Source organism: Oryx dammah, unplaced genomic scaffold (genome assembly GCF_014754425.2).
Source record: "Oryx dammah isolate SB20612 unplaced genomic scaffold, SCBI_Odam_1.1 HiC_scaffold_21, whole genome shotgun sequence".
Taxonomy (NCBI): domain Eukaryota; kingdom Metazoa; phylum Chordata; class Mammalia; order Artiodactyla; family Bovidae; genus Oryx; species Oryx dammah.
The window spans coordinates 24567990-24592514 of record NW_024070205.1 but is presented as its reverse complement, the minus strand read 5'-3'; the positions used below and the strand labels follow the sequence as shown (position 1 = coordinate 24592514).

The window sequence follows — 24525 nt, the reverse complement described above, 5'->3', positions numbered from 1 at the left end:
ATGATTGTAAATCTGTGATAAGACCTTAGGGTAATGGCTTTTGCAATCAAATATAGGCATATCTCTAAAATATTGTGTTTGTTTCCACATTACTGCAATAAAGTGAACATCACAATAAAGAAAGTCACATGAATTTTTTGTTTGCCAGTACATATAAAAGTTACATTTACACTGCGCTATAGTCTATGAAATGTACAATAGCATAATGCCTAAAAAAATGTATATACTTAATTAAAAATACTTTTTTGCTAAAAATGCTCATCATTATGTGAGCCTTCAGCAAACTGAGTGCCACTGAAGATCACTCATCCCAGATCACCAAAACCAATATAATAAGAATGAAAAAGTTTGAAATATTATGAGCATTACCAAAATGTGGCACAAAGACATAGAGTGAGCAAATGCTGTTGGCAAATGCAAAATGGTGCCAATAACTTGCTGTGTGCAGGATTGCCATAGACTTCTGATTTGTGAAAAGTGTAATATCTATGATGCACAATAAAGAGAAGCACAATAAAACTAGGTATGCCCGTATTTGGAACAGAGAAGTGCTATTATTCTCTTGGTGAATACATTTTTGAATACATTATCTATGTGCAGTATGGAGAAATATAATCTTGTACATTTGTAAAATATCGACAAACTGCTATCATTTAAAATAGCTTGTGGTCACTGGACATGCACTCTGTGCCAGAAACTGTTATAAAGGGCATGTTATTAAGTCCTATGATACCTAACTCTACAGAATATGTACTCATGTTATCTCCCTGTGCCTTTTTTCCCCATAAACACTGATAACTATATTATAGTCAAGACCCCTTTCTACATGACATTTGTTGGTCTTGGTTTTCAGAGCTACCCTGGAGAGATGTACAATAACTATTGAACATCCCCATTTTACAGATGCAGAGAAGTGAAGTGACTTGCCCAGGGTCACAAAGCAAGTTAATAACTTATGAGATTAGATGCATGCAGTAGGGCTCAAAGGTACCTGAGTCCATCCAACCTGAAGGCAAGATTTACAGATCAAGAAACTGAGGCCCAGCGGGAGACAGCTGGGTTGTCCAGGGCCACGGCTCTTCTGACTCTGGGTCTACTGCTCATTCCGCTGTTCTGTGCTTCCTCCTTGAAAATCCTCAAGTCTGGATGTATAAAGAGATCTATGTCCGTGAAACAACTGAAACCTGACATATGAGATAGGAAAATTATGAGAGTGGAAACTACCCCACCCCAAGCAACGTGGCCACAAGATCTCACTCTCTGAATAGTGTTTATTGATCAGCATCTTCCTTTCAGACATTGACAGCCCCCAAAACCTGGTGACCGAGCAGGTGACGGAGAACACAGCCACCATCTCCTGGGCCCCAGTGCAGGCCGACATCGACAGGTACCTGGTGCGCTACACCTCTGCTGACGGAGATACCAGGGAGGTTCCGGTGGGGAAGGAGCAGAGCAGCACCGTCCTGACGGGCCTGAGGCCGGGCGTGGAGTACACGGTCCATGTGTGGGCCCAGAAGGGGGACCGGGAGAGCAGGAAGGCCGACACCAAGACCCCGACAGGTAAGGGAGAATTGCTCTTTAAAAATGGAAGCCCTGATCACTCATTATTAGAGAAATGCAAATCAAAACCACAATGAGGTACCACTTCACACCAGTCAGAATGTCTGCGATCCAAAAATCTGCAAGCAATAAATGCTGGAGAGGGTGTGGAGAGAAGGGAACCCTCCTACACTGTTGGTGGGAATGCAAACTAATACAGCCACTATGGAGAACAGTGTGGAGATTCCTTAAAAAATTGCAAATAGAAATGCCTTATGACCCAGCAATCCCACTGTTGGGCATACACACAGAGGAAACCAGAATTGAAAGAAACACATGTACCCCAATGTTCATCGCAGCACTGTTTATAATAGCCAGGACATGGAAACAACCTAGATGTCCATCAGTAGATGAATGGATAAGAAAGCTGTGGTACATATACACAATGGAGTATTACTCAGCCATTAAAAAGAATACATTTGAATCAGTTCTGATGAGATGGATGAAACTGGAGCCAATTATACAGAGTGAAGTGAGCCAGAAAGAAAAACACCAATACAGTATACTAACACATATATATGGAATTTAGGAAGATGGCAATGATGACACTGTATGCAGGACAGCAAAAAAGACACAGATGTGTATAGCGGACTTTTGGACTCAGAGGGAGAGGGAGAGGGTGTGATGATTTGAGAGAATGGCATTGAAACATGTATAATAACACGTAAGAATCGAAATGCCAGTCTATGTCTGATGCAGGATATGACACGCTTGGGGCTGACGCGCGGGGATGACCCAGAGAGATGTTGTGGGGAGGGGGGTGGGAGGGGGGTTCATGTTTGGGAACGCATGTATACCTGTGGTGGATTCATGTCAATCTATGCCAAAACCAATACAGAATGGTAAAGTAAAAATTAAAAATAAATAAATAAATTAAAAAAAAAAAAAAATGGAAGCCCTGACATGCTAAAGTCAATGGCTGGTCAAGTTTTGTGTTCCTGAACTGACAGTGGCAGAATTGATGATTTCTGGAAGAGCAGGAGAGTAGACTTCTGCCAAACCACACACCATCCCTCACTTCTTTTTTACACATTACATCAAAATAAGGGGCTCACATTTGGCTTCATAGTTTGATCTTGCAAAGATAAATGGTGATTGGTTTTACCCATCCACTGTCTCTCCAACTGTATATGTACTTTGTGATCAATCATTAAATATTTCTTCTTGAAAGGAAAGAAATAAGCCACATGTTAGGATCTGTGAGGTAAGTACCTTAGGAAAATGACTTGCGCTGCAGTCTCTTCAGAACAAGGAAGTCTTACTGCTTTCTTAGTGGATAAATTATCTTTTGATTGCTGTGTACGCCATTCTGAGGATGCTAAGGTTGTACTTTTAAACAGTAATGGTTCATAATTTTTAAAGCTCTTTCATCTCTGTTTCTCATTTTTTAAAAACAGACTTATTGAGTTACAATTTACATACTATAAAGTCCACCTTTTTATAGTGTGTGTGATTCAGTGGCTTTTAGTATATGCAGAATTGTGCAGCCATCACCACTGTCTAATTCAGAATATTTTCATCACTCCTAAAACAAACCCCAGACATTAGCAGTTGTTCCCCAGCACGGCTTCCTCCAGCCTTAGGAAGCTACATACTTCCTGTCTGTAGAGAGTTCCTTATTCTGGACATTTCATATAAATAGATTCATGGAATATGTGGCCCTTTGTGGCTGACTTCACTCACTAAGCATATTTTCAAGGTTCATCCATGTTGTAGCTTGTGTCCATACATTTTATTGCTGAATAATATTTCATTACATGGATCTAATTCACTTTGTTTATCCATTTGTCAGTTGATGAGCATTTGGGTTGTTTATACTTTGGGGTTATGGTGAATAATGATGCTGTGAGCATTTATGAATGAATTTTTGTGTGGGCATATGTTTTCAGTTCTTTTGGCTATATACCTAGGAGTGGAATTCCTGGGTCATATGGTAACTCTGTGTTTAACTGTTTGAGGAGCTGCCAAATTGTTTCCAGAGCAGTGGCACTATTTTACATTCCTACCAGCAATGAATGAGAATTATATTCTTCATTTCATTGGTACTCAGAGGAATTCATTGAGATGGGTAGAGCAGGAATCAATATCCCCATTTTACAGTTGAGAAACCTCAAATACAGAGACGTGAATGATTTCAGCAAGTCACAAAGTTAGCTGATGATTCATGGAATATTCATAGAATATTATGGTACCTTAAAAGCTATTTGGCAAGGCCCACATTTTACAAATGAGGGATGGAGACCCAGCCAGGGGAGGCAGAGTTGTGCAGGGCCGCTGCTGGCTGATGATCGAGCTGGACCTAGAGCCCAGGTTTGCTGGCTGCAGCCCGCAGCTCCTCCTGGTGGTCCTCCACTCTGCCTCTCGGGCTGGGATTGGAATGGAGCTCTTCTGACTCTGGATCCGGTGCCCATTCTGCTGTCCTGTGCCGCCTCCTTGAAGATCCAAGACTCCAGCTGTGGTGAGAAGACCTACATCCATGAAACAACTAAAAATCCACATAGGAGACAGGAAAACCATAAGAATGGAGACTGCCTCACCCCAAGGAACATGGTCTCACTCTCTGGTGCTTGCTAATAGTGTACTTCACCTTTTAGACATCGACAGCCCCCAAAACCTGGTGACTGAGCAGGTGACAGAGAACACAGCCACCGTCTCCTGGGCCCCGGTGCAGGCTGTCATCGACAGGTACCTGGTGCGCTACACCTCTGCTGACGGAGACACCAGGGAGGTTCCGGTGGGGAAGGAGCAGAGCAGCACAGTCCTGACGGGCCTGAGGCCGGGCGTGGAGTACACGGTCCACGTGTGGGCCCAGAAGGGGGACCGGGAAAGCAGGAAGGCCGACACCAGGGCCCCGACAGGTAACACAGTACTGTTCTTTGGTAATGTAAGGCCTGTCATGCTAAGGCTATGCCTCATCTAGTTTTGGTTTCCTGAACTGAAAACTGGCAGAGCTGATGATTTATGGAAGAGCAGGATGGTGTTCCATCATAATGTACTGCATATTCCATCTCTCATTTCCCTTTAACTGGTTTCTTTACAAGTCAGGGCCACCTGGAAGCCTCCAAGCTACAGGTCTGCTGTGACTGATGGTCAGGTTTGCCAGTGCTCCTTCCCAGTGTGTGAGCCTACTCTTCAGTATTGAGGCTCTTCTGTTGAGTTTGTGATTGGAAACAGAAAATGAAAATCAAATGCCATGAATATTAACTGTAATGTGTTCAAAACTCAACTTCAAAAAGTAGACTTTACATCTACCAAAGTGAGTAGTTGTATATGGTTTGCGTTACTATAATGAGTTATTTGAGGATAAGGATAATTCCTATGTTACGTTCTGGCTTCCCTGGTGGCTCAGTGGTAAAGAATCCACCTGTAATGCAGGAGCTGCAGGTTTGACCCCTGGGTCAGGAAGACCCCCTGGAGGATGGCAAGGCAATGCACTCCAGTATTCTTGCCTGGAGGATCCCATGGACAGAGGAGCCTGGCGGGCTACAGTCCTGGTGGTCACAAAGAGTCAGACATGGCTGAAGTGACTTAGCACACACACGCATGTGCATAGGTTTATGCCTGAACTTTCTATAGTTGATTTATAATATTGTGTTATTTTCAGGTGTAACTTCTAGGTTATATTCTCACCTTATTGTCAAAGAGATGTATGATTATATTTCTGTACCGTGATTTAGCCAGCAAACCAGCATTACAAGTTAATCTATGATCTGCTAAAGCATATTAAAACTGGATTTTAATTTTGCTGATTCATTTAACAACATATATGGAGCATTTTCCATGGGTGCTACTCCCTCCTAGGCAATGGGAACCCCAAGGGGAGTAGAATATAGCCCTCTTCCTCTGGGAGCTTATATTGGCATCTGGCTGGTAGAATCATCTTGTATGAACTGAGAGGTCTTTGTTGACATGATGCTAGAAACAAAATTTTTAGCTACTGTGGTGTTGGAGAAGACTCTTGAGAGTCCCTTGGACTGCAAGGAGATCCAACTAGTCCACACTAAAGATCAGTCCTGGGTGTTCATTGGAAGGACTGATGTTGAAGCTGAAACTCCAATACTTTGGCCACCTGATGCTAAGAGCTGACTCATTTGGAAAGACCATGATGCTGGGAAAGATTGAGGGCAGGAGGAGAAGGGGATGACAGAGGATGAGATGGTTGGATGGCATCACTGACTCAATGGACATGGGTTTGGGTAAACTCCGGGAATTGGTGATAGACAGGGAGGCCTGGTGTGCTGTGGTTCATGGGGTCACAAAGAGTCAGACATGACTGAGTGACTGAACTGAACTGCACTGAGCAGAGACCATGTCTTCTTCAACTGAACCCTGCAAACTGTCTAGTCCCATTCCTTGTATATAGTGGGCATTTGACATATGCTTAATGAATAAATAAAGAGATTTGTCTTGCTTGAAGTCTTGGTAGAGGTAATAGTATAGACGCTCAGGCTTTGGTCTACTGTACGTTCTTGAGGAGTCAAAGTCTTTATGGGGAAAGAAGGCATACGTCCATGATGCAGTTAGAGCATGCAAGATGGAAATCCCACGAAACATGAAATGGTGTCACCCCCAGCAAGGTGGCTGTGATTTTCTCCACTCTGTGGCCTATTAATAATGCATATTTATTGTTGTTTTCTTTTCAGACATTGACAGCCCCCAAAACCTGGTGACCGAGCAGGTGACGGAGAACACAGCCACTGTCTCCTGGGCCCCGGTGCAGGCCGTCATCGACAGGTACCTGGTGCGCTACACCTCTGCTGACGGAGACACCAGGGAGGTTCCGGTGGGGAAGGAGCAGACCAGCACCATCCTGACGGGCCTGAGGCCGGGCGTGGAGTACACGGTCCACGTGTGGGCCCAGAAGGGGGACCGGGAGAGCAGGAAGGCTGACGCCAAGGCCCTGACAGGTAACAGGAGGGACAAGAAAAGCAAACTAGGGTTTTTCACTGTGGGCCGATCTACTGCTGCTGAATTATGGCACTGCTGCTTTTGTGGCCCATGTCCTCAGGGACTGTGGATTATTTTAGGAGTTTACAGTAAAACAAAACAAACCAACAAACTCCATTCACCTAAAGAAAGAACAAAGCGTAATAATGGGCTCAGTACTGAGTGATACCATGAATATCTTAAAACTGTTTTCCAAAGCCTGTGTTTTTAATGACGATGCTTCTTCAGCTATAGGAAATTATAGGGAATAAGATAGAGCCAATATAAAATTCTTAAAACCACTACATTAAAGTACTGTTTTGTAGCAAGCTATTTGATTTTATTTTTTCTTAATAGGTGGTGTTTAGATTAAAGGAACAAATGTAACTTTTGGCAGTTGAAGTTCAGTGTTCATTTCAACATGCAGCTAAATTTTAATGAACATTTTCTAAGTGCCAGGACTGGGATATAGCAGTAAACAAAATAAATATGATTCCTACTATCTTGAAGTCCAGTGGGAAAGACAGATAGTCAACAAGCAAATGCATTTATAACTATAAATTGTCAGTTTTGTGAAGGGGATGAACATGGTATATGTGTAGAGAATAACAGGGCAGGGATGAAATGGGGGAGTAGTAGATAACACAGGAAGCTCACGCTGGTACTCTGTGACAACCTAGAGGGGTGGGATGGGATGGGAAGAGGAAGGGAGGTTCAAGAGGGAGGGAACATATGTATACCTATGGCTGATTCATGTTGATATACTGCAGAAAACAACACAACATTGTGAAGCAATTATCCTACAATTAAAAATAAATTAAAAAAAAGATGCACATTGACAGAAACACCCAAATAACAGTGGCTTAAACAAGAAAGAAATTTATTTCTCTCTTGTGAAGTGGTCAGAGCGTAAGGTGCCAAGGCTGATCTGATAGCTCCATGGTTCAGGAGACCCAGGCTCCTTCCATATTGTTGCTCAGCCATTCCTAGGGAGTTTTCCCAGAAAAGCCCAAATGAACTTCTTGGCCAATCCAATACATGGTCATCACCCATCCTCACTCCAGCCAGTGGAAAGGGGTGTGGGAAAGGGAAGAGATGCCTGCGCTGCATATGTCACTCCTCACATTCCCCCGGCTAGACCGAAGACACAGTGTCCCTCACCACAAGGGGAATGGGAAATGGAGTCTTTAGTTTGATGGCCATGTGTCCAGCTTACAGTTCTGTTATACTGTCCCATCCAATACAGTGGCCACTAGCAACATATGGCTATTTAAATTTTAATTAATTAACAGTAATTTAAAAATTACTTTCTCCTTGAAAGAAAAGCTATGACCAACCTAGACAGCATATTCAAAAGCAGAGACATTACTTCACTGACAAAGGTCCATCTAGTCAAAGCTATGGTTTTTCCAGTAGTCATGTATGGATGTGAGAGTTGAACCATAAAGAAAGCTGAGTGCTGAAGAATTGATGCTTTTGAACTGTGGTGTTGGAGAAGACTCTTGAGAGTCCCTTGGACTGCAAGGAGATCAAACCAGTCAATCCTAAAGGAAGTCAGTCCTGAATATTCATTGGAAGGACTGATGTTGAAGCTGAATCTCCAATACTTTGGCCACCTGATGCAAAGAACTGACTCGTTGGAAAAGACCCTGATACTGGGAAAGATTGAAGGTGGGAGGAGAAGGGGATGACAGAGGATGAGATGGTTGGATGGCATCACTGACTCAATGGACATGAGTTTGAGCAAGCTCCAGGGGTTGGTGATGGACAGGGAAGGCTGGTGTGCTGCAGTCCATGGGGTTGCAAAGAGTCGGACACGACTGAGGAATTGAACTGAACTGAACTGAATTTAAAAATGATTTCCTCAGTTGCACTAGCCACATTTCCAATGGTCAGTAGCCACGTGTGACTAACATATAGATTCTACACTATTCCCATCATTGCAGAGAGATCTCTTGGACAGCGTGCTTGTAGAGGAAGGGCAGAAGGGGGTTGGGGAAAACTAGCCATCTTGGGCAGAGGGAAGAACAAGTGTGTGGCCCTGATTTGGAACAGCACAAGATGATTGAAGAACTTGAAAGGGGGTTGGTGTCGCTGGAGCATAGAGGTGGGGAGAGAAAGTGGCAGGAGATGATGGGGGCAGGGGGAAAGGTCAGGTCATATAGGACCACCCAGTACCTCAAAGAGGAAGCATGCTATATCTATTAGGAGAAGAATAGAAGGAGGTAATATTCATTTAAAAAAGGTCATTCAGGCCACAGTGAGGAGAATAAATGGGAGAGATGACAGGAGTGGAGGGGGAAGATTAGTTGAGTTGATAGAGAGAGATGGACAAGTGTGGTGGCAATAGGGATGAGAAAAGAGGACGTCAGGGCACATATTTTGGAGGCATCAGTGACGGTGTTTGTTGATGGATGAGATGTGGAGCAGGAAGAAAGTGAGGAACCAAGTGTGACATCTGTTTCTGACTTGAGCAACATGGATAATTGGGGCATCTTCTGAGCGATACACAGATTTGAGGAGGAACATTAAGACTTTTAAATGCTTAAGCTTGAGGTGCTCATGGGATTTCTTGCTTAATTGAGAGACTTATTTATTGATTCTACAAGTACTCATTGAGTGTTTAATACATGCTAGGTGCTGCGGTGAATATGCTCTTATAGATATAAGTAGGGACTCAGAATTGCTAGAAACACAGGGGCTCAGAATTGATAGGCACTGGGGAGCTGTGAGCATCCGGCTGGTGTTTAAAGCTGTGGAGAGACTTCCCTGGTGGTCCAGGGTGGAGAATCCATCTTCCAATGCAGGGGATGCAGGTTTGATCCCCAGTCAGGGAATTGAGATTTCACATGCTGGGGGGCAGCTACTGAGCGCCTCAACTAGAAAGCCCACGTGCCACACCTGGAGAGAAGCCCATGTGCCACAAGAAAAGATCCTGCATGCCGCAACGGAGATCCCACGTGCTGTGACTAAGACCTGACCCAGAATATTAATAAAGCTGCGGACATGGCTGAGATCACCTGTAGACAGAGAGGAAGAGAGGGCACCTCAGGTTCCCCTACATTTTCAGGTTGCTGATGGAAATCAAAGAGGAGGAGGCAGTTAATAGAAACCCAGTGGAGTGTATAGTCATGGAAGCCAAGGGCTGAGAGCGTTTTGAGACAGGGGTAGTGGCTCAGCTCTACCAAATGCTGCTCAAAGGTCGAGCAAGGTGAGGATGACAGGTGTCCATTGAATTTGGCAAGATGAGGTTGTTGGTGACCTAGACTAGCAGTTACAGTGATGTGCTGTAGAAAATACTAAACTTCGCTGAGCTGAGGAGTGAACAGAAGGTGGGATATACAGGCGGGTTCACCTGAGAAGTCTGTCGGTTAAGGGGAGCAGAGGGACGGGAGAGCCTAGAGCTTGTTTGTCTGGGAATGTCGGGAGTTGGGGAGAGACTGATGGCACAGGTGAGAGAGGGCAGATGAAGGGGAGCAAAGGCCTTGAGAAGGTGAAAGGGCTCAAAATTCAGGAGGAAGAGCGTCTAGGTTGTCTAGTTTTTTTTTTTGTTTCTCTATCTTTAAGCCATGCCACACAGCATGTGGGATCCCAGCTTCCTGACCAGGGATCGAACCCATGCCCCTGAATTGGCAACACAGAGTCTTAGCCACTGGACCACCGGGGAAGTCCCCAGAGTCCAAGTTTTAATGCAAGAAAACAGCAGGATCTTGGACAAGTCTTTTCATTTCTCTAGATCTCCCTTCTCCTCCCCTTTTATGAAAGGGAAGAAATTTGAAAGATGTAACTTCTCAGCTCTCAAATTCTGTGGAACAAAATAGCTACATACCATGGAGATAGCAAAAGAGGTCCCTTCAGCTGCCATTTGGGTCACTTGTCTTGTTGCTCAGGAGATTTTTATTTTTATGGGAACTAGAAGGACAAAAAATTTCCATGTCGATAAACTTGGAGAAGATCAAATTCCTTTCAATTTTAATATAACATTTTTCCAGTGGTTTGTTTCCCCTGGAAAAATGTTTTCAGTGGAATTGTATTGTTAATAAAAGTATCATGAATGATGATGTGTTCCTTTGGCCCTAAAATTCAGCATTCCCTTTTTAAAAAGAAATTGACAGCCCCCAGAACCTGGTGACCGAGCAGGTGACAGAGAACACAGCCACCGTCTCCTGGGCCCCGGTGCAGGCTGTCATCGACAGGTACCTGGTGCGCTACACCTCTGCTGACGGAGACCCCAGGGAGGTTCCGGTGGGGAAGGAGCAGAGCAGCACCGTCCTGACGGGCCTGAGGCCGGGCATGGAGTACACGGTCCACGTGTGGGCCCAGAAGGGGGACCAGGAGAGCAGGAAGGCCGACGCCAAGGCCCTGACAGGTACTGTGAGGGGTGGGGGCCATGGAGCCCTTCACACCTAACAGGAGATTGCCTTCCTCTGCTTCTAGTCTGAGGAGGGGAGCAGGGAACACAGTGTTGCCCCAAGGGCATTCTTTTCACCTTTCTGAGGTAATGCGTGGACAGACAGTTTAGGAAGGAAGTGGTGTGAAGGAAGCCTGTGTGGCAGGGGGCCGCCCTCACACCGCCTTCACCCAGCCCAGCGCCCGGGCTCTCCATCCTGACCTGAGGACCTGGCTGGGCCTCCGCTCCTGTCTGGGGAAGAGGGAGGCGAGAAGCCCTTTCCGCCTCCATCTCCACACTGGGGGCGGTGGTGGAGCGTCTTCCTTCTCTCACCGTCCCTCTCCAGCTGGCCACCAAGGGGGCCTGAGCTGCCTGTATTCTGTGTGCGTGATGAGGCCTCCCTGGGGCCTGGCAGGATCACGCAGCCCACCCTGACATCCTCGGGTCTCTTTGGACAGTCTGGGCACAGCCTGGCCATCCCCTGTGCCGCCACAGTATTACCATGTGTGGCCACTGGAATGAGAGGTGCCTTGAATGTATTTGTTATTTTTATCAGTTACAGTTAACGGACGTTTTTAGTAAAAAGGTAATACACGCTTATAGTGAAAATTTCCGAACTAAACAAAGGTGTGTAGAAAGAAACTCTTTTCCATGCCCACGGCTCCCTGATACCCAGGACTTCTCTCTTGGGGTAGTCAGCATCTTCCTCCTTCCTTCTCCCCCTCCCTCCCTTCCTCCATCCCCGTCTCCCCCCAACCTCCAGTCTCCCTCGCTCTCCCTCGCTCCTCCTCTGTTCCTCTCTCTCTCTTTCTTCTTTATCTTCTCTTTGTTTCACTTTCCCCATTAATTTTTTTTTTTTGGTTGTGCTGTGCAGTGTGTGAGATCTTAGTTCCCTGACCAGGGATCAAACCTGCACCCCCTGTAGTGGAAGCTCAGAGTCTTAACCACCGAATCACCAGAGAAGCCCCCTCCCCATTTTTAAAGATGATATAGGGTAGGAGGTGGGAGGGGGATTCAGGATTGGGAGCTCGTATACACCCGTGGCGGATTCATGTCAATTATGGCAAAACCAATACAGTATTGTAAAGTAAAATAAAGTAAAAAAAAAAAAAAAGACAATATGTAGAAATAACTAAGACAGACGTTTCAGGTTCATAACCTGGGGATGGGTGGGCAGTCAAAGGGGTGGCAGAAGCCAGCTCAAGATATTTACGTAGTTTAGGTTTTCCTTTGATTTTGAAACCAGGAAATTCAGTTTTTCCGTGTGATGGATGGAATAAAATCCAGACCAGATGTTATGCTTTAGAAAGCCATACCACGCTGATATTACAGAAACTCAAAATTTGTCAAAACATCCTAATTCGAAACAACAGCTGCCTGATTTCTATTAAAATACTGCATTTCAGTTCTCAGCTGAAATGCTACTCGGTAGAAAATAGCCTGGAGACATCTTTTTTGGAAACTTCTAAATTAAAATCACCCTCTATGATAATGATTTTTCAAAATGGAAATTTCCATTCATATCTTATTTACTTAAAAAAAAAAAAGTGAGCTGTCTGACCAATTACTGTGGCGTTGACTAGAATTTTTGCTGAGATGTAGTCTTCCTGGTCTACAGTGCACGCACACACCCACGCTTTCCCTCTGGTGTTTGAGTGGAGAAGTGCGTGGGGATGAGAAGACATCTCTGCTTTTCCTCCATCTCCGCTACCCTGTCTCCCTTTCTCTCCTCTTTTGTATAAGCATCTCCCCTGCTTCCCCATTTTGTACAGGGTATGCATCTAAGGCTGCACACTTAGTTACCTAAGACACAGGACTTTATATTGCTGTACCAACTTAATTTCTATTATACGTTACCATTCTGTTTGCTAGTTGGAAATCTCAGTAAATTTAGAGTCATGCTCTTCCTCAGGGCTGAGTGTGAGGTCTCAGGTGATTTTTCCAAGGCCAGGCATGGGGTCCCATCTGGTTTTTCAGTCATCTTTCTGGGCAGGTGTTTACTGAGTGCCCCTAGTTTCTGTATGCAGGGGCCTTCCAGATCTGTTTGCCTCTACTACGCCCAAACTCAGAGTGTCATTTACCACATCATACATATATATGCTGCATTGGGTCTTAGTCCTTCCTTGCCACTTTGGGAGCCCTGCCTTCTCCAGGACTTTGCTGATCGAGGTTGCTCATACTCTCCACTCTCTGTGGCTTCCCTGGTGGATCAGTCAGTAAAGAATCTGCCTGCAGTCCCGGAGACCTGGGCTTGATCCCTGGGTCAGGAAGAACCCCTGGAGAAGGAAATGGCAACCCACTCCAGTATTCTTGCCTGGAGAATCCCATCCCATGGACAGAGGCGCCTGGTGGGCTACAGTTTATGGGGTCACAAGAGTCAGACATGACTGAGTGACTAAACCACCACCAGCACCACTCTCTGCAGATCTGCTGGGGAAGTGGGAGCCCAGGTTCACTCCCTCTGAAACTTACCCCTTGACCGTCTTGTCCTCCATGGGTTTATACTTTTAGAAAAATAGATCCTAAAGACCTTATGGCAAAGAGGAATGGAGCCTGCTACTTGCTTGATAGGAAGAAGAAAATGGGAATGTGTAGGGTGAAAATATAAGAGGAAATCTCAAAAATTACCTCTTCTCATTACCTTAGTAATAATAATTACTTGATGTTTTATACACAGACATTGACCCTCCCCAAAACCTTCATCCTTCTGCTGTAACCCAGTCTGGTGGGGTATTGACCTGGACACCCCCCTCTGCCGAGATTGATGGCTATATTCTGACCTACCCGTTCCCGGATGGCACCGAGAAGGTACTGGACACTCGTCTTTTCTCTTCTGCCCCAGCCTCCATGTATAGCAACTCATTGGGGCCAACCAGCTTAATAGCTGGTCCCATGGCAACCTGCTTATGAATGTGTTGATCCCTACTGATCACTTGCTGTAGGCAAGGGAGAATGCTAAACGTGGTCATTTGTGAACAGTATACATGTGGTCTCATTTTATGGGACTAACCTTCATGCCTGCTCCTTCCTAGCTGCCTGTCACATATCCGCTGGCCACACATCTGTCCTGTGTCACTTCCCCAGTGAATGTTAGCTCCACAAGGACAGGGAATTTTTGTCTGCTTTGCCTCGCCTTGTGTCTAAAGTGTTTGGAACTTGGCACATGTGCTAAGTTTGTGTGCAATAAATATTTATTTGATGAATTGGATTAACCTTATTTCAAGAGTTATACCTCTCACCTGGAATTAGAAAGCCAACATATTTTTGTGACTTGTCCCAGTGGAAAGTTAGTATTCTCTTTCCTTGAAAAGAAAGAAAAAAGAGAGGAAGGAAAAAACGAAGGGCACCTTGATTTATTCATTATCTCAGTGGTAAAACTGCCACTATAAGCCTAGGGAGAAAGGTTATTGAAAACCCAGCTATCTTCCTGCCTCAGATATCAGTGGCCAGCTTCACCTTGCCCATTACTTTCTCAGCTTGGTGTTGCTAGCCTGTTGCTGCCAGTAGTGGCTGTTGTTGGTGCCCCAGCTTGTACCTGGAGGGCAGGAGACCTCATGTGTGCTCCCCTCGAGGGTGCTCCCCTGGTGGCAGTTTGAGGTGCTGGTTCCCAGCTAGAGCTCCCAGAAGTGCTGAATCTCCATGGCATAGCCCTAAAGAGAAGCGGCTGGAACCTACTGCGACTCTGGGTTACTGCTGAGCCCTCAAAAAGACAAAACTCTACCCTCCCAAGGAGCTTCTGTCATTAGCACCAAGGAGTGCTGTTGACACCGAGGGTGCTGCAGGTGATGAGTGAATGTCTACTGTGTTCTTTGTTTGGTAGGAGGTGCAGCTTGGAAGAGGCGACCAGAGGTTTGAGTTGCAAGGCCTTGAGCAGGGTGTCACCCTCCCTGTCTCCTTAGTTGCCTTTAAGGGTGATCGCCGGAGCAGGAGTGTATCTACCAACCTTTCCACAGGTAATGTGAGCTCGTGCACTCTGAATGAGAATGCAGTGCAGGACAAGCATGGGACAAGCCAGAAAATGTGTCCAAGGAAGAGCGAGTGGCGACAGGGCTCTGGATTTCTCTAGACAAGGGGAAATGGAAATGGGGTTATGAATTCAGAAGGAATCCATCCCATGGTAAAGAGATGAAGGAAGGGAGTGGAGTATTGTCCGGTGGAGGGGAAGGGAAGGTTTGGGCAGAGGAGGAAGTGATGTGAACTTGACCTTATTTGGTGGCACCAGTGGTAAAGAACCCCCCTGCCAGTGCAGGAGGTGTAAGAGTTGTGGGTTCAGTCTCTGGGCTGGAAAGATCTACTGGAGGAGGGCATGGCCAATCCACTCTAGTATTCTTGCCAGGGGAATCCCACAGACAGAGGAGCCTGGTGGCTTGCAGTGCATAGGGTCGCAAAGAGTTGGACACTGAAGTAATTTAGCACACACAACTAGTACATTTGGGGGGTTTGATGCGAGCAAGGCGAGTGAGAAAAACAAGACGTGAGTGAAGAGTTGGAAGATGCAAAGTAGTAGGAGGTTCTAAAATATTATATTTCTAAACAAAATAAATGATCTTAAAATATGGGACTAGCCCCACTCCCCTCCTCCCTTGCCTTTCTCCCAACAACGCTGTCCTTCTGCTTGCTTCCCAGTTGGTGCCCGTTTTCCACACCCTTCGGACTGCAGTCAAGTTCAGCAGAACAGTAACGTCGCCAGTGGCCTTTACACCATCTACCTGCATGGGGATGCCAGCCGGCCCCTGCAGGTGTACTGTGACATGGACACAGATGGAGGCGGCTGGACTGTGAGTCACACAGAGCCCTGGGCAGTGTCTTGTTTCTCAGCCCAGGGAGCTCTATTTCTTCTTCATCCATGGGAGAGAGATGCTTTGGTGCCTTGCAGCTATTTTCAGAGAACAGAGAACTGTAAGAACAGAGCCCGGGGTACTTGATTCCTGGGATAGAGCAGGCTTGGTTAAATTCAGGCTGATGTTTAGGAAAGCTTGTGGGTTTATCACCATCTATTAATACTAATCGCCTCTTTACATGAGTTGCCTACATTTTACTTTCTGCAAAGCACACTCATAAACATGACCTTCACATATAAGCTATAGAATGAGAGAGATTATATTGCTCATACTTTATAGATGGGTAGATTGAAGCCCAGAAGGAGAAGCACCCTGAACAAGTCACATATCGTTCAGTTATCAGTCATGTCTGACTCTTTGTGACCCCCTGGATTGCAGCATGCCAGGCTTCCCTGTCCTTCACCATCCTCTGGAGTTTTCTCAAACTCATGTCTACTGGGTCAGTCACATGAGTTAATAACAAACTTGGGACCAGATTCTAGGACTCCAGCCTCCTGGGTCATTGGTTTTCCCAGTGGGTCATCTCAGGTCGTCCAAGATGGAAACACATGGCCTCTTTGGGGGCTCAGTCCTCTGAATTTTGAAGCCTGTTGCCCAAGCTCTGCATCCTAGCTTCACATACAGAAGCAGGGCCTTTGGAACTTTGATACGAAAGGCTAAGCCCTGAAAGAGGGAAACTTGCAGTGTTCTGATCATCTCACATCTGTGTGGAGGTTTTATTCTCTGTGGGCCATTAAACCGCATGGTACCTTCTTTGATTGTATCTGCTGATCCAATTATATGATGAGCTGCTTTTGAGACTTTCAATCTGATCTTTCCACCTCTCCTTACCCCCTTCTCCCTGTATCTGAACAGTGAGAGGCTCTCACTGCTCCAAACCAGCCTGCAGCCTTACCCGCTGTGCTTCCACCACTTGCTGTGGGAAGGAGAAAGCATGATCTCATAGAGCTCAGATTATGTTCATTTACACATTCGCTCAGGGGCCTGTGGAACCAAAGACACTGGAGCAGCCGCAGATAAAGTGATACCATCTGATAAGCAGGAAAGAGGAAAACTTATTATCCATAAAGCTGCGTCTGATGGCCAAAAGGCAGAAATGGATCAGATGGGGGACATTCCTGATTGATTTGTAAAAATAATGGAACTGAGTGTCGCATGGGAGGCCATCCACTTGACTAGACTCGTAGGGCTGGACCTGCTGCTTCTCATCAGCACCACTGTGCTTCTGTCTCTTTAAGCTTGAAGCCAGTTCCCTGCCTTTGTCCCTGTAGTTACCCATTGGCAGGATGTCTGTACTGTCCAATGTGGTCTTTTTATTGTTTGTTTGTTTGCTTTCGGGGTGGATGGTGATGTGTTGCATGGCATATGGGATCTTAGTTCCCCAATAAGGGATGGAACCCATGCTTCTTGCTTTGGAAGTGCAGTATCTTGACCAATGGACCTTCAGGGAAGTCCCTGTTGATGTGGCCTTTTTGAAAGCCAGCCTCACACAGACAAAGAGATGTGTGTGTCTAGCACAATTTTTTGAAAGATACCTGTTGCTAGTCTGTCTGCCTGGGAGTATCCATGATTCTTTTCCACTAATATTTATTGAGTGCCTACTATGTGTCAGGTACTGTTTTGTATACTTAGGAACCAGCAGTGGACCAAATAGACAAAAATCCCTGACCTCAAGGAGCTTGCCTTTTATATCTTGCCCACACAAGTGACCTTTGCCAGAACACAGAGGTCAGTTCTAGAAATAACTCTGGGTTCCCACCAATGCCAGTGCCCCATCCCCTCCCTAATCTTGTTTTCTCACCCAGGTTCCTGAAGATGCTACATGAACTGAGACTCTGTAGGGTTCTCCTCGAAGCCACTACACTCCAGAAAATATGTGGAGTCCTGCAAACCTCTCCACCAAATCTTTTACTGGCAATTTCCATGTTTTGGGGTGTTCAAAAGTCTTCTGTCACTGAAAGATGATCATAGTATATTGCCCTTATAAACTGAGCTTCTCAAATCCTTTTAAGGAAATTCTTCTCCACTCAGGCAGCAAGAACACAATTTGATTAACTTGGGTTAGCCAGAACTCTGCCCTGAGGTAGCTGAGGCTACGGGTGGGAAGCTGGAATGGAGACTATTAAGGAACACTTAAGTGTCTCAAATATTGCCATTTCTGTTTCCCATCTTGCAAGTCCTAAGAACTATACGAGAGGCTCTTTCCACAGGCACCTAAGTGAGATTTTCATTTTTTCCTCCTAATTTACTCATTTAGGACTGAAAGTTCTAGAGTACAACGAAGCTCTGTTGTTAGAATCAGACAAAGATTTTTTTCTCCTTTGAGATTTATTTGGCAAGGGGTTTCTGTTATCCCAAATAGTTCATTATGAGGTATTTCACCTCATAGAAGGGAATGGACTAGATTCTCAGTGAGTCAATTAAGGCTGCCTGATCAAGATGTACAAATGATCCCCGTGGGTCAATTCATTTGAAATCTGACATTATAAAATGCAAGCTAACACATTTACTGAGATATAATAATCACTTATTATATCTGTATGAGCCAGACTCTGGCCTTTATGATTTATCGTGATTCATGACCATGCTGAAGCCTTGATTTAAGAGAATGACAAATAAGCTATTAACATCTTGATCTCATAGTTTAGAGAGGTGAGGCTAGTCAAGGTTAACTGACTTGCCCAAGGAGACAGCCAGTAAGTGTAGAGCTGGGTCTAAATAGTGATGCAAAGAGCATCAGAACCTTTTTTTTTTTTTTCCCAATTTCCCTAACCACACTGAAGCATTAGTAAAATAAACAAAGAAGCAAACAAAAAATGCTTTGGCACTACGTTCATGGATTGGAGATAGAGACCAAATGCCTTTGTAAAGCCTCTGTCCTAGGAGAATGGGATCAGATTTGAGCCTGACCTTACATGGGAACTAACTACATTAGTGGGAATAGAATTTGATGCAGTGTGTATGGAACCAAATGGTGATGCCCTAGGATTTCATTGTTCATGAACCAGGAGTCCCAGGTACCGTGATAGGAAATGAACAACCTCAGAATCTTAAGGCATGCTCTTTAAACAGTAGACTCCACACAGCTGGTGTTTTCAGACTTCCTCAGGGAAAGATGAGGCAGTGTTTTATCTTTGCATCAGCCACTGAATAGTTGGCTGTGTGACTCTATTTTTCTACACTTTCTCAGCCGTAAAATGGCATTGTATATTCTTGCCCTGGGTTTAGCCTTTAAAAGTGCTCAACAAGCGCTTGTTACATAGATCAGTAAGTGAAAAAAGACATCAAGGAAGCCAGGGAAGGAAGGCGATGTCTCTACAAGATGGACACGTAAGAAGAGGGGAAAGGGAACAGCGGTGTTGGTGAGTGTTAGTACAGTTGTTCACCGTGAGCATCCCTACCTTCTGCTCACGGCTCTGCCTTTCACATACCCTGTCACACAAGTCCTCCTAGCACCTCTAGGGGCAGACACCTCCTTCCCGCTTCCAACCCTGTTGGACAACAAGTCGACTGACGCTCAGGAACAGAAATGACTGAGTCACCAACCCCCTGCCAGGACCCCCACCCTTCATTCAGTGTCTCCCAGGGCAGCAGACAGGGACTGACGCTTCAGGAGTTGGTGGTGAGCTCTGGGCACTGTTGTGGGCAACCCGCTCTCTCCTCCCTCCCTGTCTCTTCCCAGAGAAAAATGTATCAAGAATGCTCAAGTATTAGGAGGTCTACCTCACCAAATTCCAGATGAAGTGGTTGACTTCAAGGCACGTGGTGTGAAGCATGGTGGAAAAGAAGGGGACTGGATTTTGTGTTGGGGCTTCTGCTTCTGAAGGAGCACAAAGACAGAAGGTGGAGAGGAAGATGCACTCCATTCTTAGGGAGTTCCAGACTCATGTGTGGGGTTAGCTAGGATGGCGTCTAGCATGGCTGCCAAGGCCAGGAGGAATTAGAAGTGCAAAAGCATGCATAGGTGTCTTTAGCCTTTAGATGCTTTTTAGATTTACTTCATAGAAAAGAATCGAGTGATTCTGACCAGCACTGCCTTCCTTCCCCAGATGGAGGGATTTTTGAAAAGAAAGAGCCCATATTCTCATGAAACAGCCCCAACTGTGTCCCTTCTCATTCACTCTTCAGCTGAAACTGGTTGGCTTTCTGCCCTCATCACTCACTAGCACAGCCTTCGCTCAAGTCACCGGTGGTTCCGTGTCACCAGAGTCTGTGGGCAGTTTGGGCATCACGCTCCCTGACTTCTCACCAGCACTTGGCGCTGTCGGGCACACTTCTCTCTGGTGGCCTTTCTGATTCTGCATTTTCCCAGTTGTCCTTCACATCACCAGCTGCTCCTCTTTCTCCTTCATGAACTCATCTTGCAGTGTGTGGCTCTTATATCTTGGGATCCACAAGGCTTCATTCTAGGCCACTTGCTCCTTTCAGTCCTGTATTTGGTCTCATCCTTCCAGTGGCTTCATCTCCCTCTCTGTGTCCTGATGGCTTTCCATGTTAGTTAGGATGGAATGGGCTAAGCCGTAGTAGCAAACTAACACCTAATTCCAGTGATTTAACCCATAAAAAGGTTTTTTCCTCATGTATGCAAAGTCACTACTGAGTGGTGACTCAGGGATTCAGACTGATTCCAGCTCATGGTTCTGCCCTGTTGACATGTGGCCTTCACCATGGCACAGTGGCCTGGGGAAGTGGGGGAGAGAGTGGGGAGACCCCCTACCCCACACCCTGTGCTCCCGCTTTTAGTCCTGTAGCTGGAACAAGTCACATGGTTCCAACTTAACTGCAAGAAAGGCTAAAACAAAAAGTCTCTTTGTGTCCTGGAGGAGAGGAGAGCGAAATTGGACTTGGTGAGTGCCAGCAGTATCTCAGACACATGCTCACTTTCTAAGTCCAGCCTGGCCTGCTCCTGAGAGCTCTGGCCCTTACATTCAGCAGCTCCTATGGCACCTTCATTCACCAGGATGCCTCAGAAGCCACTGACACTCACCAGGTCCCCAAATGAACGATGTTGCCCCCATGGAAACTGTCCTCTCTCAGAGCCCCTTTCTCAGCGATCGGCAGAGTGAATTGCCGTCAGCACTGGGAGCCCAGAACTCCAAAGCCAGTCTTGATGTCCTCCTCTCTCTCAGCTCCACTTCAGTCCATCACCACCTCTGTCAGCTTCACCTCCTGGCCACTTCTGTCCATCTTCAGGGCAGCCCCCAGCGTGCCATGCTGTCCTCTCTCATTCAGCCTTCTGTCCACGTGTGTCAGAGAGAAACTCCTGTCTCCCTCTTCAGGTCTTCCAGAGGCGGAACACCGGGCAGCTGGATTTCTTCAAGCGCTGGCGGACCTACGTGGAAGGCTTCGGGGACCCCATGAAGGAGTTCTGGCTTGGTATGATTCTTTGAGCATCCCTGAAGGCTGGGGTGTGGAGGGGAGATTCCTCCCTAAGAAGCTGATCAGGCAGCTTGCGGGAGCTCCCTGCATTCAGGAAGAGCTCCAGGTGACGGGGCCACTGAGGAAGCTGCCCACCAGGGTGTCGGTGGGGCCGGGTCACTGGGAAGGTTCTCGTGTGCACTGAGTGTGTGGGAGGGTGGGACTGTTACATGTGGGCTTTATGCTGCATCTGAGCCCCACACAATCTGCCTGCAGCCTGAACTTCTCAGAAGCCACAGGAGGAGAGCAGTTATTGATTGATTGGGATTCTGGGCTCTCACTGGGCAGTCACACAGGTTCCCTGGAATTCTGTGAGGAATGCCAGTCATTGTGGCATTGTTTTCTCCCTTTTCCTTCTGCTCTTTTCTGGAGCAGATGTTCGTGGAGAATGAAATAGCCAGAAGCATCAATTGGGAAATGAAGAATTAGAAACTCATCATGCAGATTCGTGGATTCACAGCATCTGATAGAGTAGATGAGTTTTGTGGTTTTCTTGGTTCAAAAATCCCATCAGTGACCTTGGAATCAGTGGTTGATCTCCTCTCCCACTTGGTGAGATAAGTGGATAATAAGTAGGAATGCTCCTGCTTGAGAGAGAAGGAGTCATCCCATGATTACCCACCCCCAACTCCTGCTCCCTCACAGAGGGCATGGTTTCCACACTCAGAAGCATGACTGTGCCAAAGACATAATGGGTTGAGAAAACAGCCCCCTGCCCCCAGAAGAGATGGAATAGGAAGGACCCTCCTGTGATATGGGACCCTCCTGTGAAAAGGCCAAGGCATCTTTGGGGGACTGAAAGTCTCAGATGCAAATGGTGGGTGCTCACACTCAGGGTGATTGGTTACCAGAATTCTGTTCCTTGTTCTTAGGACTTGACAAGCTACACAACCTCACCATGGGCACGCCCACCCGCTATGAGGTGAGAGTGGACTTACAGACTGCCAATGAATCTGCCTATGCTGTGTATGACTCCTTCCAGGTGGCCTCCAGCAAGGAGCGGTACAGGCTCACAGTCGGGAAATACAGAGGCACAGCAGGTAGGACGAAATGTGTCCTTCCTGCTGGGGTCTCCTGCCTGGTGTGTCTTGAGGAGGGGTTGGCCCCCTGCCATGGACCTGGGGGATGGAATATTGTTTTACGAAGGTGCATTGTCCTCATTGAACAGTTGAGGCCCTGCTCCCTGTAGAGGGTTAAACAGAACTGTCAAAGCAATCTTTGACCATCATAAAATCAGAACTTCTGTATATTACACACTGATCCCACACCAGTAAAATTCTTCCTCTTCTACTGCCCCAATTCAGGCTGTTGTACATTAACTGATGAACCCACATTCCGAGAGATTTCACGGTATCTGCCCACCTCTCAGTAGTGTGGCTGCCACTCTTGCACAGTGGTGCCTGTGTGTGTGTTATTTAAACTTATTGTGGTACTTTGTCATAAATAAAGACAGAAGAATGAAAGTGCTGATTCACACAATAAGAAGTCTAGGTCTCATTAACTCCACACAACTGTGACAACACAGAAATTAACAATTCAGCTGAAAAGGAGGGGAACGGTAGCCTCAATTAGCGTCTCACTGGATTTAAGCCAGTTGGTGGTGTGTTAAGTCATGAAAAGAAAAGAACAAAAGTAAGCAGCTGATGAAATACTGGAATTATGACCCTGAGCATTTTCTTTAAGATGCAAGGTGTGGTTATTGTTTTAATACTATACTTTAAACCTATATTTATCGCCTTTAAACCCTAGCAAGTAAGTCTAGTGTTTGACTTAGAGTGTTTTTGACTTTGTTGGGGCTATGTAGGAGTGTGTGTGTGTGTGTGTGTGTGTGTGTGTGTGTGAGTCACACAGTCATATCCAACTCTTTGGGACCCCAGTGACTGCATCACACCAGGCTTCCCTGTCCTTTACTATCTCCCAGAGTTTGCTCAAACTCATGTCTATTGAGTTGATGATGCCATCCAACCATCTCATCTTCTGTTGTCCCCTTCTTCTCCTGCCCTCAGTCTTTCCCAGCATCAGGGTCTTTTCCAATGAGTTGGCTTTTTGCATCAGGTGGCCAAAGCTTCAGCTTCAGCATCAGTCCTTCCAGTGAATATTCAGGGTTGATATCAAAAACGTGGAAGTCAGGCATAGAAAAAGCCAGTTAAAATACAACTGGGAAACACAGATGGGGATTTAGTTGAGTCTAAGGATATTAATCGAATGAGAGGGATTTCAAGACGCCCTTTTGTAAGAGTAAGTGCACTGCCTCTCACCCTCTTTCACCAACTGTAGCTGATCAGATTGCATTCCAGCCAGAGGTGGAAGGGGTGTGCACACTGCAGTCTCTCCTAGACCTGTCAGTGAAAACCAAGATAGATATAAAGGTTTATTCCAGCCAACCCGAGGATTATAACCCGGGGGGCAGTCTTTCAGAAAACTCAGAGGACTGTCTCTCTGGTTAGAGGTTGGAGCACAGTTAGGTAAGTTTTTGAGATAGAGGGTTATAAGTCCGTCAAATGATATATCACTGACAGTTAACAAAGTCCAGATCTACACCGCATACAAGTGTTGGATCACAGGTCATGCTTCACGGTGGCTCCTTGAGGATATTAAGAGGGAGTATCATGTCCTAAAGAGGTCTGGTTAACACAGATGCATGGTACACACTAAAGCGAAGGACGAGGCCCACATGGGCCCCGTATCTTGCCAGAAAATATGAACTTTATTTCATCAGACCCCTCGGGCCTCCTCCTGTTCTATCTCAGCCCACATGGTTAAATATCTGGCCATCCCTTTTCTTCCCAATATCCTGTTCAACCTTGACCACAGTGATCAGTCAGCCTTCCTTTCTCAGGCTGAAACAGCCCAGTCTTCAGAGACTCCACTCAGGGCACCTTCTACCGGGCTGGGCTGGTTCCCTTTGGCACTTGTGCCTACATCCCTCCCTGAACCCACTGCGCTCATGGGCCTTCTGCTGGGGACCTCACTCAAGCCTGCCCTCCCAGGCTACCTAGTCCCCCTCCCTCTAGTATTCAAATGTCCCTTCTCTGAGGTCTAGCCTAATCCAGTAAATGACCTGATGCTAATGGGAAAATGAGTGAAAAGGAGTCAACATCTTTGTGAATTACTGTGATTCTCCTCCCGGGGACTGTATTTGCATTTTAACTGCGATTAGGGGCTAATTCCCATTCTAAGGTTGTGCAGGCCAACAAGTGCTGGTCAGTGGAGGATGTATTTTTTAATAGGAAGCCTTGGGAGACTCAGAATTCATGCAGCATTTAGGCAGCAGTCTAATCTTCCCCTGCGTACTATCATTCTTACTCTTAAATTCTGAATTATAGTGGTGGGGTTAGTGGAGTTTGAGCT

General features: G+C 46.1%; 1 protein-coding gene across 6 annotated transcripts in view; it reads left to right on the top strand.

Moving 5' to 3' along the window:
- TNN (tenascin N) overlaps nucleotides 1-24525 on the top strand; it is a 72755-nt gene that overhangs the window by 39936 nt on the left and 8294 nt on the right. For 2 of the 6 annotated variants that reach the window (XM_040263930.1, XM_040263927.1), the window contains 9 exons: nucleotides 1297-1560; nucleotides 4194-4457; nucleotides 6243-6506; nucleotides 10631-10894; nucleotides 13593-13723; nucleotides 14736-14868; nucleotides 15542-15693; nucleotides 21036-21132; nucleotides 22047-22214. In XM_040263930.1, the coding sequence (XP_040119864.1) occupies nucleotides 1297-1560; nucleotides 4194-4457; nucleotides 6243-6506; nucleotides 10631-10894; nucleotides 13593-13723; nucleotides 14736-14868; nucleotides 15542-15693; nucleotides 21036-21132; nucleotides 22047-22214 (1737 nt within the window). The remainder of the gene's footprint in view (nucleotides 1-1296; nucleotides 1561-4193; nucleotides 4458-6242; nucleotides 6507-10630; nucleotides 10895-13592; nucleotides 13724-14735; nucleotides 14869-15541; nucleotides 15694-21035; nucleotides 21133-22046; nucleotides 22215-24525) is intronic. The other 4 variants (XM_040263932.1, XM_040263929.1, XM_040263928.1 and 1 more) reach the window with 3 other exon arrangements.